Here is an 18,621-nt window from a genome sequence, read left to right on the forward strand (position 1 = left end):
GCCACTATGGAAAATAATATGGAGGTTCCTCAAAAAATTAAAAATAGAACCACCATATGATCCGGCAATCCCACTTCTGGATATATATCCAAAGGAAATAAAAACAGGATATCAAAGAGAAAAAAGTGTAAGTATGGTAGTGGTCATTTTGCAATATGTACAAGTATTGAATTATTATGTTGCACACCTGAAACTGATATAATATTATATGTCAATTATATCTCAATTTAAAAAAAGATATCTGCACTCCCATGTTCATTGCAGCATTATTCACAACAGCCGAGATGTGGAAATAACCTCAGTGTCCACCTACAGATTAATAAAGAAGATAAGACGCGCGCGCGCGCACACACACACACACACACACACACACACACAAGGGAATGCTATTCAACTATGAGAAAGAAGGAAATCCTTCCATTTACGACAACGTGGATGAAACTTGAAGGTATTATGCTAAGTGAAGTAAGCCAGAGAAAGACAAATACTTCATGATATCACTTATATGTGGATTTTAAAAAGTTAAAAAGTTAAAAATTCAGAAGAGTAGAAAAGTGGTTGTCAGGAGCTGGGGGTGGGGGAAATAGGGAGAGGTTGATAACAGGGTACAAACTTTCAGCCATAAGTTGAATAAGGTCTGAGGAGCTAATGTAAAACGTGGCGACTATAGTTGATAACACTATTATATAATTTTGAAATTTGCTAAAAGAGTAGAAATTAAATGTTCTCACACACAAAAAAGAATACATATGTGAAGTGATGAATGTGTTAATTAACTAGATGGGGGGAATGTTATATGTATATGTATAGCAAATCATCCTGATGTACACTTTAAATAACTTACAATTTTATATGTAAATTTTATACTTCAATAAAGTTGAAATAAAAATAAATGAATAAAAGGTAGATAGATAAAAAGAAAAATAATGTGGTCACTTAATAGTCACTTTCAAGACGGATAAAGGATTTATTGTTAAGTGAAAGACAAAATGGCAAAACAGTGGGCATTTAGATTCCACTTTGTAAAAAAGAATAACACAAATTGATAAAATATCAGGGCCGGTTGCTGGGGAAGGGCTAAGCTAAAGGATTAAACATTGGTTCTCCCTGAGGTAGACAGAGGATTATTAGGAGCTTCCATATTATATGTTTCTAGACATATGGTCTGAATTTTCTATCATGAAATTCTATAATGTATCCATACGGTATGAATTTTCTACAATGAATATGCATCAGTTCTATAAATCCCAAAACAGATATTTTGAAAATCACGTTCCTAGTTTATAACACAAGCTCACATTTAATACAGTCCAATTCAGCAGCACGAACTGCACCTAATGAGGGGCCCTGAGCCAGGGGGAGAGGCAGCTTCTGTGTAGGACAACAGCAAAGGATGTGCAGGCAGGGAGACAACCTGCTGTGTACCTTGGGAAAACCACCAAAGTACCCTGAACCTCAGTCCTCTTTTTTTTTTTTTTTTTTTGTGGTACGCGGGCCTCTCACTGCTGTGGCCTCTCCCATCGCGGAGCACAGGCTCCAGACGCGCAGGCTCAGCGGCCATGGCTCACGGGCCCAGCCGCTGCGCGGCATGTGGGATCTTCCCAGACCGGGGCACAAACCCGTGTCCCCTGCATCAGCAGGCGGACTCTCAACCACTGCGCCACCAGGGAAGCCCCCTCACTGTCCTCTTTTTAAAGAAAGATGTGACAGTAAATGTGAGATGAGATGAAAGGACAGACATGGAGGTTCTGGGCATGTGGTCATCCCTGGGTGTCATCTCACACAATCCCTGAACAGCCCCTAGGGTGGGTACCATGAGTATCTCCATTTTACAGAGGAGAAGACTGAGGTTCCTAGAGGTGGACTGAAAATCCAGATCACACTGAGAGTAGTGGGTGGAGTCATGATGCAAATTCTGTTGAGTCCCAGGCCAGAACCCCCAGCCCAGTCCTGCCTGCCCTCCCACTGTCCATCCGCTCCCGGTTTCCAGAGAGAGGCGTCACTGTCTAGACCACGTGACAATCACCTGTGGCTGATGTACTGTTATCTGTCTCTCTCTCCCACTGGAAGGTCAGCTCCACAAGGGGGGACTTAGTTTCATTCCCTGTCATATTCCAGGAACTAGAACAGAGCCTGGCACAGAGCAGGTACTACATGACAATTTGTGGAGTGAATTCAGGAAAATATGCAAGAATTGCTTACTAAAGAACCAAAGAAAGTGACCCCGGGGCTCACGGAGGTGAAGGTCAGGGGGCTGAGCAGGACCCGGGCCAGGTCCCTCGCTCGCACTGAGCCCTGCGTCTCCCGAATCCGACAGCCTCAGCTCATCCCCACCCGTGTCCTCAGCCACCCAGGATCACGGGAGTGAATCAGTCCAGTCCAGGGAAGGGTCAGGACAAAAGTGAAGATGGCCCATCCAGTTCTGACTACACTTCTGCCTGCAGTGCTGTTTGTGCCTCAGTTTCTCACTCTAGAGCATGGGCACCTGGTGCTCCAAGGAGAGGATGCGGAGAAGGGCTCAGGAGGAACATGCAGAGGTGGCCTCTGCTGCCTCATTCCTCCCTCAGGGCTGGCTGGGCCGGCTGAGGCCCTCGGGGGTCCAGCCAGTCACACCGAGCTGGGTGGAGGGATGGGTGGTGGTGTGAGAAGCTGCCTCCGAGGATCCACAGGGCCGGAGCCACAGGGCCGGACAGGAAAGCAGAGGCCCAGAGAAGGGAAGGGATGTGGCTCGGGACGGGCAGGAGTCCACGGCAGGCCCAGGAGGGACAAGAACCTGGGCGCTGCCTCCCAGATCAGGGCCTCCTCCCCTGAGCTCAGGCGGCACCAGGGACAGACTCCGTCCGCTCCTCAAGGGCACTGGCCCCGTCACTGTGTCCTGGCCAAGGGGAGCCAAGAGTCCACAGGCGGAGATCAACAGGCAGGGCCCAGCTCTGACCGCAGCCCTGGCCCCCAACACAGGCCCTGTCAGTCACGACACGGCTCCTAAAGCATCTGCTCAGAAGCAGAGGCCTGACCCCTGGACGGCAGGCCCAGGCCTCTGGGTCCTACAGGTGCCACTGACGGTCAGGGGCCTGGCAAGCACCAGGCCCGACTGGCTTCTCAGGAGCTGATGAGGCCAATAGCAGAGGTGGAGCTGGAGCCAACAGGTGTGGGAGCCTCGGCGTGGGCGCTGATGCCACAGCAACTCTGCTATTAGATTCCACGGTGGTTCAGGGGCCGCTGACCTTCAGGGGCCTGGAGCCGGAGCCAGGAAACAATCCTGGTAGGTTCTATCCCCCACATCAGCCTAGGTAATTACCAGTTAAAACTACTCGAACTGAAGGAGTTTTACTAGTGCAATTAGTACATGAGAATAAAGAAGGCCCTCAGACAGCTGGCTGGACTGCCCACAGGCCAGGCTTCCACTGAACAAAGATCTGCTTGTTAATCCACAGCGTCAGAGGCTTTAGATCTTCATGAAACACACAGAGGTGGTGTGGGAAGAAACTGGGATTTGGAATGCACAGCCTGGATGATGCCATGGATGTGCTGTGTGACCCTGGGTTGGTTATTTAACCTCTCTGAGCCCATGAAATGAGGCTGGTAAAACAGCTTCACAAATTGCTGCATGGGTGAAATGAGTATTTATAGGACTATGGAACTTCAAATGCTAGTTTTTATTCAAAAACAGATAGAAACACCTTTGGCTGACTTTAAAAATCTGTTTCTGGGTTTCACATGTCTATAAGACATGTGGGGACATTTCCATCACATCCACACCAAGGCTGAGCAGCAGCTGGGAGGGTCTGGTATCAGCACTGACCAGGGCCAGGTTCACCCTAAAAAGGGGGCTGACTTTCTGCCACTCCCCCTCTATCAACCTATCACACAACAACTCTGAGGATGGATCACTAGGAGTCCCATTTTACAAGCAGAGATCTGAGGCTCAGAGAGGGCAAGGGACTTCCCTAAGATCACAGAGCAGAAGCTGGAGGGCAACCAGCTCCTCCTGAGCTCAGGGTGCTGCTCGACTCACAGCAGCAGCTCCCACCAGGGCTGTGCACCCCTTGCCCCAGGGGATGCTGAGGGAAGAGGGGCATGGGCTAGGCGGTGACTCACTCAGATGGACGGCTCCCCTGGAGGCATTCTCAGGGTGACTGCATCCACAGCTCTTCTTGGTCCTGAGCCCGGGGTCAGCTTGCTCCCAGCACAGAGCTCCAGCCTCAGTTCCACATGTGGTCGCCTCTGTCCCAAGTCCCCACCCCTGCCCTCTAACCAGGAAGGTGGCATCTAGAACCCACCAGCCCAAGTCCTGTGCCTGGCACTGGGCTCTCCGCAGAAGTTAACGGCTGCCTCCTGCTGCTCGCTCCCCAACCTGAGCCCATCACAAGCTCTGGTTTGGGGGGGACGGGCCTCCTTTAGGCAAATGGTTGAAGACCCACAAAACTTACTGTCACTCTGACCCCTGGGTTCCTCTGCCGAAATCCCTCTGAAAGCTCTCTCCACCTTGAAAGCCTGCCCTCCTAACAAAGAAATGTCACCTCCTTGAGCTTGGCCACGTAGAGGCCACATTGTCCTGAGCAAGACACTGCCTCTCTGAGCCTCCCTGTCCTCATCTGGGAGATGGGGATGAATGTCATGTTGCTAACAAGGTTGCTGGGAGGGTTAAGAGCGGTGCTGTAGGTGAAGGGAGGCTGGTGACCATGGCAAGGGTCCTCTCCCTGCTCTGGGTCCCACAGCTCTCCCCACGTGGGGCTGAGCTGTAGTCCTTGGGTCCCCAGGTCCATCCTAGTGTCTGCCTCAGCCCAGACTCCTGCCCCTCACTGGCCACAGACAGGAGGCAAAGCAGGTGGGGGATATATGTTCATGAATGTAGATTAAAGAGAGTTTAGTAATGGGAAACTTATCTTTGAGAACTTTAAGGGTAAATGGCTCCACGATTTGGAGTATAATTTCTGCAGAGAGGAAAAGCTGGGCTTTACGTGGGAGAACAAAGAAGGTCCAAGCTGCCCATCAGGTCATTCAATGGCCTGGACACTCATTCCATGACAAGCCAAGTCCCGGGTGTGAGCCCAGGGTGACAAGACCACAGTCCCTGCCCCGCTGAGCTCAGAGTCTACTCCTTCCCCACCGTCCCACCCCGCAGCAGCACCCCACCCCTAGGCGGCCCAGGGAAGTGGCTGCTGTGGACTCAGAACATCTGGGTCCTCATCTCTACTCTGGTGCTTTGATGATGTGACCACGGTTTTCCACGCTGAACTTTGTCCCTCTCTTCAGTACCGCCCTTATCAACGTGACAGCATCACAGCCTCTGTTTACTCATCTGCCTCCCTTTCCAGTACCAGACTGTCTTCCTGGCACTGCCCGCGTCCACCCGACACTACATGAATCTTACCATCAGATGTATTTGGCTGCGGGTGAATGTACGCCTCTGGGACTCACATCCCTCATCTGTCCCTGACGGATCGGCAGCTCACCGACCCCCAACCCGCTGAGACTTCGCTGCCCTTACCCGGGCGGTTTTTCCTCCCGCCTTTCCTTGTCCACGACAAGGGGATTCCCCGCTCCCAGCAGGGCGCTCGCCCTGCCCGAGGTGGCGCACACGCCCCTGCAGCCCGCGCTCAGCCCCCGAGGGGCCCCTCGGCCCGCCGTCCCCCACGTGCCTTCTCGCGGGGTCGCCGCCGCCCACCCCGGGCCCGCTCTCACCCATGTTGACGAAGCTCATGACCAGGTCGGCGCGGCCCAGACGCCGCTCGGGGGTCCCGCCGTCCTCGTCGTCGTCGCCGGCCATGGCGCGATACATGTCCAGCATGAAGAGCGGCGCGGACGCGGGCAGCCGGGCGGCGGCGGGCGGCGCGCGGGGCCGGGGCCGCCCGGGCAGCCCGAGCACCGCCAGGATCTCGCGCTGCAGGTAGCGGCGCTCGCGCGGGCCCAGGCGCCGTTGCGGGCAGCCGGGCGACGGGCGCGGGCCGGAGGCGCCGCCGCCGCTCAGCGCGCACAGCGCCAGACCCAGCAGCCAGAGCGGCCCGGGGCGCGCGGCCATGGCGGGACCCGGGCGGCCTCACCGCGCGCGCATCCGCTCCCGGCCGGGATCGGGGCTGGGGCCGCCCCGACGACGAGCGGCGGGCCGGGCTTGGGGCCGGCGGGACGGGGCGGGCGTCGCCCGCGAACGCAACGCAGTCCCTAGAGCGCCCGGCCCGCGGCGCCTGTCGCGGCTCCGAGTAGTCGGATGCGGCAGCACCTCCTCGGGCAAGGGCTCATCCGGGGACCGGGGACCGTCGGCTAGTCTGTCTGTGCCGCCGCGCCAGACAGTCCGGCTGCTGCCGAGGCAGCTCAGCTCAGAGGCGGAGGGCGAGCTCCCGCGGGGCTCCGGGAGGCGTGGACCCTTAGTCTGTGCAGCGAGCCTCGGGCCGAGGTGGCCTCTCTCAGTCCAACTTGCAGCCGTCGGGTCCCGCCCCCTCCGGACCCGACCAATGGAGTACAGGGGCGGGGCCAAGGCCGGGGAACATAAGCCCCAGGAAGGGGCGCTGGAGGGCGGGCGCTGATGCCCCAGAGATACTACCCACTTGTGGGGGGGCGGGCGGGACTGGCGAGGAGTCCGCAGCCCCGCCGTCGGGGGCCTCGCGGCCGTCCTGGGCTCCCTTCCTGCCGCTGGCCACGCTGTCGGGTGGCCGCGGGGACTCGGCCGGGGGACCCAGGGTAGCGGTGGGGTTCGGGGAGACCAGACCCTGCGCTCCAGCGGGGCGTGTCCTTGATCGCCCTTCCAGAGCTGGATCCCAACTCTCCGTCCGGCCCGCAGAGTGACCTTGCAGCCTCAACTGGTGCGCGGAGTGTCGCCCCAGGACCCGAAACGCCTCAGGTGGGTGACAGCCAAGCCCGAGAGTGGGGCGCATCCCTCTGCCAGCAGCCGGGCCCGGGTTCCCAGCCACCGCAGCTCCTCGCCGGCCTCTTGGTGCCTTCTCCGCAGTCCCCTTGCGTGCGTCTTTGGGAGCTCTTTCCCGGACACCTGACGCCGGCTCCGTCACTGCTCCTGGCGCGCCCACCCGCCTGGCTTCCGCGCGCTCCCGGCTGGCGCCTCCGGCGGGCCGCCCCGGCAGCTCCAGCAGCCGTACTGCCACCACTAGGTCTGGCTGGGCGCCCTTCGGACCCCGGTGTCGGTCCAGCAGCGCGCGGGATACGCGCACCCGCTTCCCGCCTCCCGCCGGTCAAGGAGCTCTGGTGCCCTTCCTGAGCCTTTGCGCATCTGAATTGTCACGGCCCTCAGCGGCTTGCGAGAGAAGGCTCCTCACGGAAACTCCTCCATTGACTAGCCCCCTTCTGCACACGCTGCTCTTCCCTAGGCGCCTTCTCACCGCATTTATTCGTTTATGGTAAGGCGCTGCGCTGAGAGGAAGAGACACTTAGACTGAGCTCTGAAGGCCGGAAGGAATTGGTTGAGTTGAAGGAAAGGTCAGTGGGAGGAGAATGTTCCAGGCAGAGGAAATAGCTTGTGCGAAGGCCGAGACTCCAAGAAGCATAACAGTGGCAGGTGACAGTGAGCACTGTCCATGTGCCAGCCGTGTTCTGTACCATTTCTTCGTGCTCACACGTTGTCATAGGGTAGATACCTAACCGCCCCTCCCCCACCTCATTTAACAGACGAGGAGACTGAGGCACACAAGGGTTAAGGGACTTCCCTCAGGTCACACAACATTGGAGCTGGGCTGCAGCAGGTGGGCACATGCAGGTGAGCTGTTCAGTGGAGGCTGGAGAGCCTGGGGGGCAAATGACCAGCTGAGGGTGAGGCTGGAGGCACTGACAAGGGACAGACCACAAAGGGCCTTGGAAGGCTAGAAGCGGGCTCTGGGCCCCTGGCCATAATGGTGCCCTAATGTAAATTCAAGATTAAACTTTAAAATTATGTCCAATAAAATTCACGTTTTTCCAAGATCACTTAAAAATTTAAGTATCAAATAAATCCTTAAATAATCATCTGCTGTTGCCTTAGCAACAACGCCTAGTCTGTCTTACCCAACAGATAGATTTTCACACCACGTGTAAGGTGAGATAAGAATGCTGAACTTTATCATAAGGATAATGGAGATAAGCCATTGAAAGTGCCCAAGACAAGACCAGAGCCTGGATGCAGAAGGGACTCCAGGTTGGAAGGAGGGAGACTGGAGTCAGGACCCAGGGCAGGTACAGTAATAGGAGGGGAGGAAGGAAGACAGTAGCAATGGGTGGAAGGCAGAGGAGAAGGCTGTTTAGGAGGCTGAATCCACAGGGCTTGGTGACTGCATGCAGAGGCAGGGGGCCAAGTCAAAGGGGTGTCCTCTTTTCACACTTTGTCAGGGTCTCTGAATCTCCTGCCCCCTTCACTGTCCCTATGTCCCTGGGCATCCCTCTGCATCCCCCTTTGAGTCCACACCACATCACTGGGGGATCTCAGATGGAGCCTGTAACTCTCTGGTTGTGTATTGTACAATGCTGGCCTCCCAGCAAGACTGCAAGCAGCCCAGTACCAGTATTCTTGTAATAGATGAGATCATTTATCTCAATTTCAGATGAGTGGAAATAACTGTGATCTTTAAACAATAGGCTCACATTCCCATAAACCTAAACAGCAGGTTATAGCCAGTCCAAAGGGCATCACCCCACAATTCAGTTTAGCAACAACCACAGGGGGCGCTCTGTGCTGTGCTCCAAGCCAGAGGTGAAGCGGATCAGCTCCCCGCCCCCAAGAGGCCCCCACTCTAACAGGGGTGGCCATCAGGTGAACATACAATCTTTTCCAAAAGCAGAATGCGCTCTGACAGAGGGGCCGGCAAAGTGCCTGGAAAGACAGAGGAAGTGGGGACAGGTGATCCTCGAACTCCTGAACTGGAAGGGAACTGAAATGAGGAAGGTTTCTTGGAGAAAGTAGTGTCAAATAAGGGCTTCCCCAGCCACCTGGCAACTCTGTGACCTTGGGCAAGTTACTGAACCTCTCTCAGGCTGTCTCTCATCTACCAGCGAGGCTCATGATTGTAGGACTGTACACAGAGCACTTAGCACAGTGACTGGCACACGGGAAGCACTCAATACATGTTAGCTATTGTTATTGTCACTATTATTAACGTATTATTATTACACTATTCAAAGCACTAAAAAAACATTTTTCCTGATTACGAAAACAGGTTGCTTATTGCAGAAACTTTTGAAAATACAGAAAGATTAAAAAAATCACCAAACCCATGTTCAAGAGATAATCACTGGTAATATTTGGTGTATTTTTCTTAAACACATCTGTACATTTTTTGTTTGTTTGTTTGTTTTGCGGTACGCGGGCCTCTCACCGTTGTGGCCTCTCCCGTTGCAGAGCACAGGTTCCGGACGCGCAGGCTCAGCGACCATGGCTCACGGGCCCAGCCACTCCGCAGCATGTGGGATCTTCCCGGACCGGGGCACGAACCCGTGTCTCGTGCATAGGCAGGCGGACTCTCAACCACTGGGCCACCAGAGAAGCCCCATCTGTACATTTTTAATGCAAAAAAAAAAAACAGGATCACACTTGTTCTATTGACTTAAAATATATTGCAATATTTCACCATGCCGTTGATTATTTCTCATGTGTTTTTTTTTTTGGCTTCATGGTATTTTTTCATCACATGACTATCATAACATTTAACCAAGTATACGTGATTGAATAATATGTTTTTTTAATATTATGCACATTGCTGTTACAATCTTGTCAAATAATCTGTGCTCACCCATGGTGATTTCTTTAGGATAAATTTCTAGAAATGGAATATTTGGGTCAAAGAGCATACACAGTTTTTAAGGTTTTTGCTACGTATTATCTACTGCCCCAATAGTATGAGGGTGCCCATTTTCTTTAACCCTTGCCAACACTAGGTGTTATTGTTAAATATGTAAATAAATAAGTCTCTGCCAATTTGTCAGGTAAAAACACCTCTCTACCGCTGTCATCTGCACGTAGGGGAATTACTGACTGTTTTCTTCTTGAAACACTCTCCTCCCTCGGCTTCCAGGACCCCTGCTTTCCTGCCTCTCCCCTTTCTCCCGACTACTCCGTCCTACATACTTCTTTTTTTAAAAAAAAAAAACTTATTTATTTATTTTATTTTTGGCTGCATTGGGTCTTCGTTGCTGCACGGGGGCTTTCTCTAGTTGTGGTGAGCGGGGTCTACCGTTCGTTGCAGTGCACGGGCTTCTCATTGCAGTGGCTTCTCTTGTTGCAGAGCACGGGCTCTGGGTGTGCGGGCTTCAGTGGTTGTGGCACGTGGGCTCAGTAGTTGTGGCTTGTGGGCTCTAGAGTGCAGGCTCAGTAGATGTGGCACACGGGCTCAGTAGTTGTGGCTCGTGGGCTCTAGAGTGCAGGTTCAGTAGTTGTGGCGCACGGGATTAGTTGCTCCCGGATCCTCCGGGACCAGGGCTCGAACCGGTGTCTCCTGCACTGGCAGGCGGATTCTAAACCACTGCGCCACCAGGGAAGTCCCAGGCTCATATTTAAGATTTCAATAAATATCTGTGAATTTACTAGTCTCTGACAAGAGTAGCCTCCACCCTTCATGAATCCTTGCTCACTATCGCGTGGGAGCAACGAACAGAACAAAGCTGTGTTGGAATGTGGGCGTCGGTGTCCAGTAAGGCTTCCTCTCTTGCTGTGTGCCTAGCTTTCTTGCACGCCAACCACAAATGCAAATCCCTGAACTTTCATTACTGAAACCACAAGGTTAAATTCATGATCGCCAAGACCTACTCTATATAGAATATGAAAAAGAGACAGCAATTTAAAAGAGCAGAGGGAGGGGCTTTCCTGGTGGCGCAGTGGTTAAGAATCCGTCTGCCAATGCAGGGGACACGGGTTTGAGCCCTGGCCCAAAAAGATCCCACGTGCCACGGAGCAACTAAGCCCGGGTGCTACAACTACTGAGCCTGTGCTCTAGAGCCCACGAGCCACAACTACTGAGCCCACGAGTCACAACTACAGAAGCCCGCGCACCACAACTACTGAAGCCTGTGCACCTAGGGCCCGTGCTTCGCAACAAGAGAAGCCACAGAGATGAGAAGCCTGCGCACCGCAACGAAGAGTAACTCCCACTCGCCGCAACTAGGGAAAGCCTGTGTGCAGCAACGAAGACCCAACGCAGCCAAAAATAAATAAATAAACAAACTTTAAACAAAAAAGCAACCCCCCAAAAAATTAAAAAAAAAAGATATCCAGTCCACTGAACCTTCCAATTTCTCCCTATCCATCAACTCTTATCTGCCTTTTATTTTGCTCTTTACCCAACTTAAGTTTCACGTTCCACTGTTTTTTTCAGACTCACGTTCTATTGTTTTAATCACTTCCTGCAAACATCCTGAACACAATTGCCCTCAGTACTTACCTAACAAAACTCCAAACTCTAGATGAACGTAACTGCCCATCTCCTTTGTGCCTGCATCCAGGCTGCTCAGTACTGCTGAAGAACACAAACAACTGGCCATATAAGTGACACTGTAAACTCATAGTCACCAGCCTCAAGGCTGCTAAACACTTCTATTATGTTTTGTTGCTTAGATACACTGTTCTCAGACTTCTGTCTTCCCTTCTACCCTGCTCATGCTCAGCAGATGACCTAATGTTCTACTTGACAGAGAAAATAGAAGCTATCATACAGCTGCCTTCTCCTCCCTTCCTTCCCTCCTATCCAAGGACTCCTTTTGTGCACAGAATTCCATCCTCCAGATTGCTGGGAACTTTGCACTATTCTTTGGAGGGAAGTGATATAGTGTGAAGGGAGAAGAATTAGGAGAGAGCTGCAGAGGTGCTTGTTTTAAGATGCAAATCTGGGGCTTCCCTGGTGGCTCAGCGGTTGAGAATCTGCCTGCCAATGCAGGGGACATGGGCTCGAGCCCTGATCTGGGAAGATCCCACGTGCCATGGAGCAACTGGGCCCGTGAGCCACAACTACTGAGCCTGCACGTCTGGAGCCTGTGCTCTGCAACGAGAGAGGCCGCGATAGTGAGAGGACCGTGCACCGCGATGAAGAGTGGCTCCCGGACTTCCCTGGTGGCGCAGTGGTTGAGAGTCCGCCTGCCGATGCAGGGGACGCGGGTTCGTGCCCCGGTCCGGGAAGATCCCACATGCCACGGAGCAGCTGGGCTCGTGAGCCGTGGCCGCTGCGCCTGCGCGTCCGGAGCCTGTGCTCCGCGGCGGGAGAGGCTGCGGCAGTGAGAGGCCCACATACCGCAAAAAAAAAAAAAAAAAAAAAAAAAAACAGTACGAAGAGTGGCTCCCGCTTGCCGCAACTAGAGAAAGCCCTCACACAGAAACGACGACCCAACACAGCCAAAAATAAATTAATTAATTAAAAAAATATACTTTATAAAATGCAAATCTGGGTATGTTCATTCCCAACAGGTAACCCTACAGCACCTTCCTATTGCTCTCAGGATTTAAAAAAAATGCTTGACATGGCTCTCATCGATACATAGTTCACAAGAAAAGAGATGCAAGCAACCTTTAAATATATTGAAATATGCCAACTTCACTCATAATAAGAAAAGTACAAATTTAAATTACATTGAGCTAAAATTTCTCACCTATCAAAAGAACAAAAAAATCAAAAAGTTTATCAACACAGGCATGATGAGGCTGTGAGGAAATAGGTACTTGTACATTCCTGATGGGAGTACAAAAATAGTACGATCTCTACAGAGGGCAATTTGACAGTATCTATCAAAATTTCAAACACATTTACACTTAGACCCAGCAATCCCTCTTCTGAGAATTGATTTTATAGACATATCTCTGCACCGAGAAATGACATATGTAAAAAGGTGATATTCAATATATTTAACAAGTGGATATGATCATTAAAATGTATACATGTATGTGTCTATATATGTATAACAATAATTTAAAAATAGTCCCTCTTATTGTCTAATTTATCTAAGCTATATCTTATATGACTGTCTAACAAGTGATACAAATTGTAGGTGCTAACCTGTTCATCAAATTCTTCTAATGATTTCCAAATCATATATTGGTTTTTAGAAGTTGCGGGCATATTGTTTGTATAATGCAGCTGTCACTAGCTAAGTGATATTCTTGTCTGAGCCATGATTTGACGTTAAACTCTTCTAATGCTTTCTCCGCTAAATTGATCATCTGTAGGTGACGTGTCCTCTCAATCAATAGAGAATTTATTCTTAAAAGCAGTCATGGGCTTCCCTGGTGGCGCAGTGGTTGGGAGTCCGCCTGCTGATGCAGGGGACGTGGGTTCGTGCCCCGGTCCGGGAAGATCCCGCATGCTGCGGAGCGGCTGGGCCCATGAGCCATGGCGGCTGGGCCTGCGCGTCCGGAGCCTGTGCTCCGCAGTGGGAGAGGCCACAGTAGTGAGAGGCCCGCGTACCGCCAAAAAAAAAAAAAAAAAAAAAAAAAAAAAAGCAGTCATATTATTCATAGGGCTGAAACTTTTCTTCTGTTATAATTGCTCTTAGTTCTTCTGAAGTAACAGCAATTATATTCAAAGTCCTTCTAACAATTATAATACTGTGTGAGATTATTAAAAAAGGTTTCAGGGTTGTTGACTGGAGTCGGTAACATGAAAAGTCTTACATTTGTATATCAAATCATTGAAATTGTATAGAAAAATATATATACAGTGAATGAAATTGAGCGTCCCTTTAGAAATTTTACTACTGATATTCTCCAGTTTAGATGTGTGAGATTTGTATGTATCATACAGTATCTCTATTACCAATCAAATGATGAAGGTCATTAATTTGAATGTCATATTTAAATAGTTGGCTTAAGGTTGTTGATCGTTATTTACCTTCAACTCACATAACTTTGCAAGCATCCTTTGACCAAGTTTCAGGATTCAATAAGAAGTTAGGAGAATTTAAAGTTCATTGTATATTTTACTTCTGTTCAAATAACCACTTTGGCTTGCTACAACGAAACGTGCTGGGCCCTTGGCCCTGAGTTCCTCAGCTGTGCTGCAACCCACTGCCTGTATAGGTTCCAAACTGGCCCCACTATATCACCACAAAGGTCTTGGAGGCATATGTTTGTATGTGGGGGAGAGTGAGCCATTAAAGTCTTTCCATTAAGGATGGGTTTGCTTTCTGGCTTCCCTATCATCCTCTGTAGTTATTGACAATTGCCCTCCCCTTGGGTCACATTCCTTTTGTTGGGTCCCTGGATAAAGAGGATAGTTCTAGGAACCGGGAGCATACACTGACTCCTGGTTCTATATAAGCAGTATGAGTCTTGTACCTTGTCAGAGACCATGCTCCAAAGACCATAATCAAAGACCCACCGGGAATTTCCTGGCAGTCCAGTGGTTAGGACTCCACACTTCCACTGCAGGGGGGCTAGGATCCCACAAGCCGCATGGCGTAGCCAAAAAAAAAAAAAAAAAATCAAAGACCCACCTTTTACTTTAGCCACCAAGTCACAGAGATGACACAAGTCCCAGGTCAACAGATCGGTCTAAGCTCTCTTGTGTGGTTGCAATGGGTACGATTGTATGCATGTATGGTTGTCCACACCTCCTGTTAGATTTGAATTAATGCCATAGTTTAAGCGGAACAATCCACCTACAGCACAAGAAAGGAAGCTCAAAGATTATCTGAAACAACCCCTACCGATCCCTCTGGGACTTAGTCATTTGGCTGAGTCAGGGATGCTGGGGTGCACGAATGAGGTCACTCCTGCAGCCTGGCCTCGCCCTGCTGATTGGGATTCTGCTGATGGTGTCTAACCCGAGTTTCTGATAGGATGGCCTATTCATGCGAAGATTTGAACCCATTTAAAAATGTGTAGGGCTGAGGGGTTGGATTGTTGAGAAAGGCAGCCACCATGGGCCCTGAGAGCCCCTGTCTATCCTTGCTGGGCTAAACCAAACTACCTGACACTGAGCAGTCTCTGCAGCTTTTCACAAAGATGATGGGACAGGTCAAGGAGACCACAGGAGACTGATGTACCCATTCACTCTCCGGAGGATGAGACTGGTTTGCTTCTCGCTTCAAAATGTTCTGGGCCCTTGCAGCCACTGTGGAAAATAGCACGGAGGCTTCTCAAAAAACTAAAAATAGAACTACCATATGAGCCCGCAATTCAATCCTGGGTATATATCTGAAGATAAACAAAAACACGAATTTGAAAAGATACATGCACCCCAATGTTATAGCAGCATTATTTACAATTGCCTAGATATGGAAACAACCTAAGTGTCCATCAACAGAGCAATGGATAAAGAAGATGTGGTACATATATACAATGGAATACTACTCAGCCATTAAAAAGAACAGAATTTTGCCATTTATAGCAACATGGATGAACTTGGAGGACATTATGCTAAGTGAAATAAGTCAGACAGAGGAAGACAAATACTGGGGGACTTCCCTGGCAGTCCAGTGGTTAGGGCTCCGTGCTTCCATTGCAGGGGGTGTGGGTTCGATGCCTGGTCAGAGAAGTAAGATCTACATGGCGTGGCCAAAAAAAAAAAAAAAAAAGAGAGAGGCAAATACTGTATGTTATCACTTATATGTGGAATCTAAAAAATACAACAAACTAGTGAATATAACAAAAAAGATGCAGACTCACAGATACAGAGAACAAACTAGTGATTACCAGTCGGGAGAGGGGTGAGGAGAGGGGCAAGATAGGGATTGGGGATTAAAGTATATAACTATTAGGTATAAAATAAGCTACAAGGATATATTGTACAAAATGGGGAATATAGCCAATGTTTTATAATAACTATAAATGGAGCATAACCTTTAAAAATTGAGAATCACTATATTGTACACCTGTAACTTATATAATATTGTACAACAACTACACTTCAATTAAAAAAAAAAAAAAAAGCTCGAGGGACTTCCCTGGCAGTCCGGTGGTTAAGACTTCACCTTCCAGTGCAGGGGTCGCTGGTTCAATCCCTGGTCAGGGAGCTAGGATCCCACATGCCTTGCGGCCAAAAAAACAAAACATAAAACAGAAGCAATATTGTAACAAATTCAATAAAGACTTTAGAAATGGTCCACATCAAAAAAATCTTTAAAAAAAGGCTGGGCCCTTGGCTCTGGTTTCCTCCGGTGTAGCTGTGGCACAATCCATATTTCGTGTGCAGCCTCTATCCGGGTGCATCACGTCACCCACGTGGGACTTGGAGGCAAGGGAACGGGCACCATTATACTGATAGTCCTGCCATTGCTGTGCTATGAGTAATAGGTCGCCTTGCTCAGCCTCTGTGGAGTTGTGGCAGCGTTGTTACCTGCCGTCCTCTATGAGGTTAGAGTTCTTCCCTGACGGTCTTTTACTCTCTGTTTTGTATTTCCCATCCCTTTGTCTCTCTGTGCCTGATTCTGGGTACTTTTTTCTGACCAGTCTTCTAGCTCACTAACTGTCATCCACTGAGTTTTTACTTTGAGTCATTGTATCTTTCAACTTGATTCTCTGTATTCATTTCTTAGGGCTGCAGGAACAGAGGTCCACAAACTGGGTGGCTTAAAACAACAGCAATGAATTCGCTCATAGTTCTAGAGGCTAAAAGTCTGAAATCAAGGTGTCAGCAGGGTTGGTTCCTTCTGGAGGCTCTGGGGGAGAATCTGGTCCACACCTCCATTCAGGTCATTGCCGGCTATCCTTGGTGTTCCTTGCCTTGTGGCTGCATCACTCCTATCTCTGCCTCCATCATCACATGGATTCTCTCCCTGTGTGTTTTCACATCATCTTTTTGTAAGGACACCAGTCATCTTGGATTAGGGACCCGTCCTACTCCTGTACGACCTCATCTAAACTTCTAATTACATCTACACTGACCCTATTTCCAAATCAGGTCACATTCTGAGGTATTGGGGGTTAGGACTTCAACACATCTTTTGGGGGGGACACAATGCAACCCATATCACTTTCCTTATCGTTCTGTCTAGTTTCCAGTTCTCTGCTGAAATTCAAGCTTGCCTTTTATATCTTTGAATGTAGGAAGTTATTTAAAGGTCTGTCTATAGCTCCAATATCTGAAGCCTCTGAGAGTCAGTTTTTCTTATCTCTTGTTCTACTGGTCTTGTTCATGTTAACTCCTCATGTGCTTGTTGTGTGTTTGTGTGTGCACACATGCATGTGCTGGACAGTCACTGTATTTGGAAAATTCCTTGTAGGAATTTCAGGCTGAGGGTAGTATTAGCTTCCTCCAGAGAGTAAGTTCAGAGAGGACTTACTTTTTTGTTTTTGCCCAGCACCTGGAGAAATTTGCAATCCGGGATCGCCTTAGTACAATTTCAGGGATTGTGATGGTACAGAGTGGAGGTAAATTTTTTTTTTTTTTTTTTTTGGCTGCTCCCTGTGACGTGCGGAATCTTAGTTCCCTGACCAGGAATCGAACCCGGGCCCCCTGCATTGGGAGCATGGAGTCTTACCCACTGGACCGCCAGGGAAGTCCCTGAGGTGCATTCTTTATGAATATCTATCTACTTCCCATTTGTCCTTACATACGCCCAGAGGTTAGCCTTTTAGTGTCCTAACTCAAAGGGAGGGGCGTTCACCACGGAGCCCTCCTTGATGGTCCTTGACTCCAAATCCTGTCCCTCTTACCCTGCAAATTTGTGGGAGTACTACTCAGCTTCTAAGTCTCCCCCTCAGGGGAAAAGCAGCCCCAAACGTAAGCTCACCTCCCTGAGCCTCTACACTCCCAAGAGTCTTGGCCCAGTCTTGGTAACTCTTCACTAACTTATTATCACTCCACTGCCTTTGTGCTAGTTATTGATTGCCAAATAACGAATAATTGCTAAACTTAGCAGCTTAAAATAATAAACATTTATTATCTTACACAGGTTCTGAGAGTCAGGATCCAGGATTGGCTTAGCTGAGTGGCTCTGGCTCAGGGTTTCTCATGAGGTTGCAGTAAAGCTGGTAGCCAGGGCTGCAGTCATCTGAAAGCTTGACTGGGGCTGGAGGACCCACTTCCAAATGGTGCACTCACACCTGGTGAGATGGTGCTGGTTGTTGACAGGAAGCCTCAGTTTCTTCACCTCGTAGACCTCTCCCTAGGGATGCTTGAGTGTCCTCATAACATGGCAGTCGACTTCTCCCAGAGTGAGAGCAGGAGGAGACCGCAATCTCTTTAATGGCCCAGCTGTTCACGGTCACTTACACTCTATTTTATTCATTAGAAACAAGCCACAAAGTCCAATCCACACTCAAAGGAGGGGGAATTGGGCTCTACCTCTTGAAAAGAGGCATGTCATCAATAATTGGACACATTTTAAACCCATTCACTTGTTAAGTAGAATGATTTTTAAATGATTCTACTTTGTCCAACTTTTGTCCAACTTTTCTATTCCTCAAAAACAGGATCGATTAGAATTACCCCATCCATAATAACCTGAAGCACAAGACTATCAATTTGCTTTTTTTTTTTTTTTTTTTTTTTTTTGGCGGTATGTGGGCCTCTCACTGTTGTGGCCTCTCCCGTTGCGGAGCACAGGCTCCGGACGCACAGGCTCAGCGGCCATGGCTCACGGGCCCAGCCGCTCTGCGGCATGTGGGATCTTCCTGGACCGGGGCACGAACCCGTGTCCCCTGCATCGGCAGGCGAACTCTCAACCACTGCGCCACCAGGGAAGCCCTATCAATTTGCTTTTTATTCTAGAAATGCAAATTAT

The 18,621-nt window shown here is 49.8% G+C and overlaps 1 protein-coding gene across 1 annotated transcript in view; it reads right to left on the minus strand.

The window, feature by feature from the left end:
• LOC136120542 (bone morphogenetic protein 8B) overlaps positions 1–6,022 on the minus strand; it is a 27,539-nt gene extending 21,517 nt beyond the window's left edge. Inside the window, exon 1 of the mRNA XM_065873990.1 lies at positions 5,686–6,022. Within this exon, the coding sequence (XP_065730062.1) occupies positions 5,686–6,022 (337 nt within the window). The remainder of the gene's footprint in view (positions 1–5,685) is intronic.
• Between the last annotated feature and the right edge of the window lie 12,599 nt (positions 6,023–18,621).

Source organism: Phocoena phocoena, chromosome 1 (assembly GCF_963924675.1).
Source record: "Phocoena phocoena chromosome 1, mPhoPho1.1, whole genome shotgun sequence".
NCBI lineage: Eukaryota > Metazoa > Chordata > Mammalia > Artiodactyla > Phocoenidae > Phocoena > Phocoena phocoena.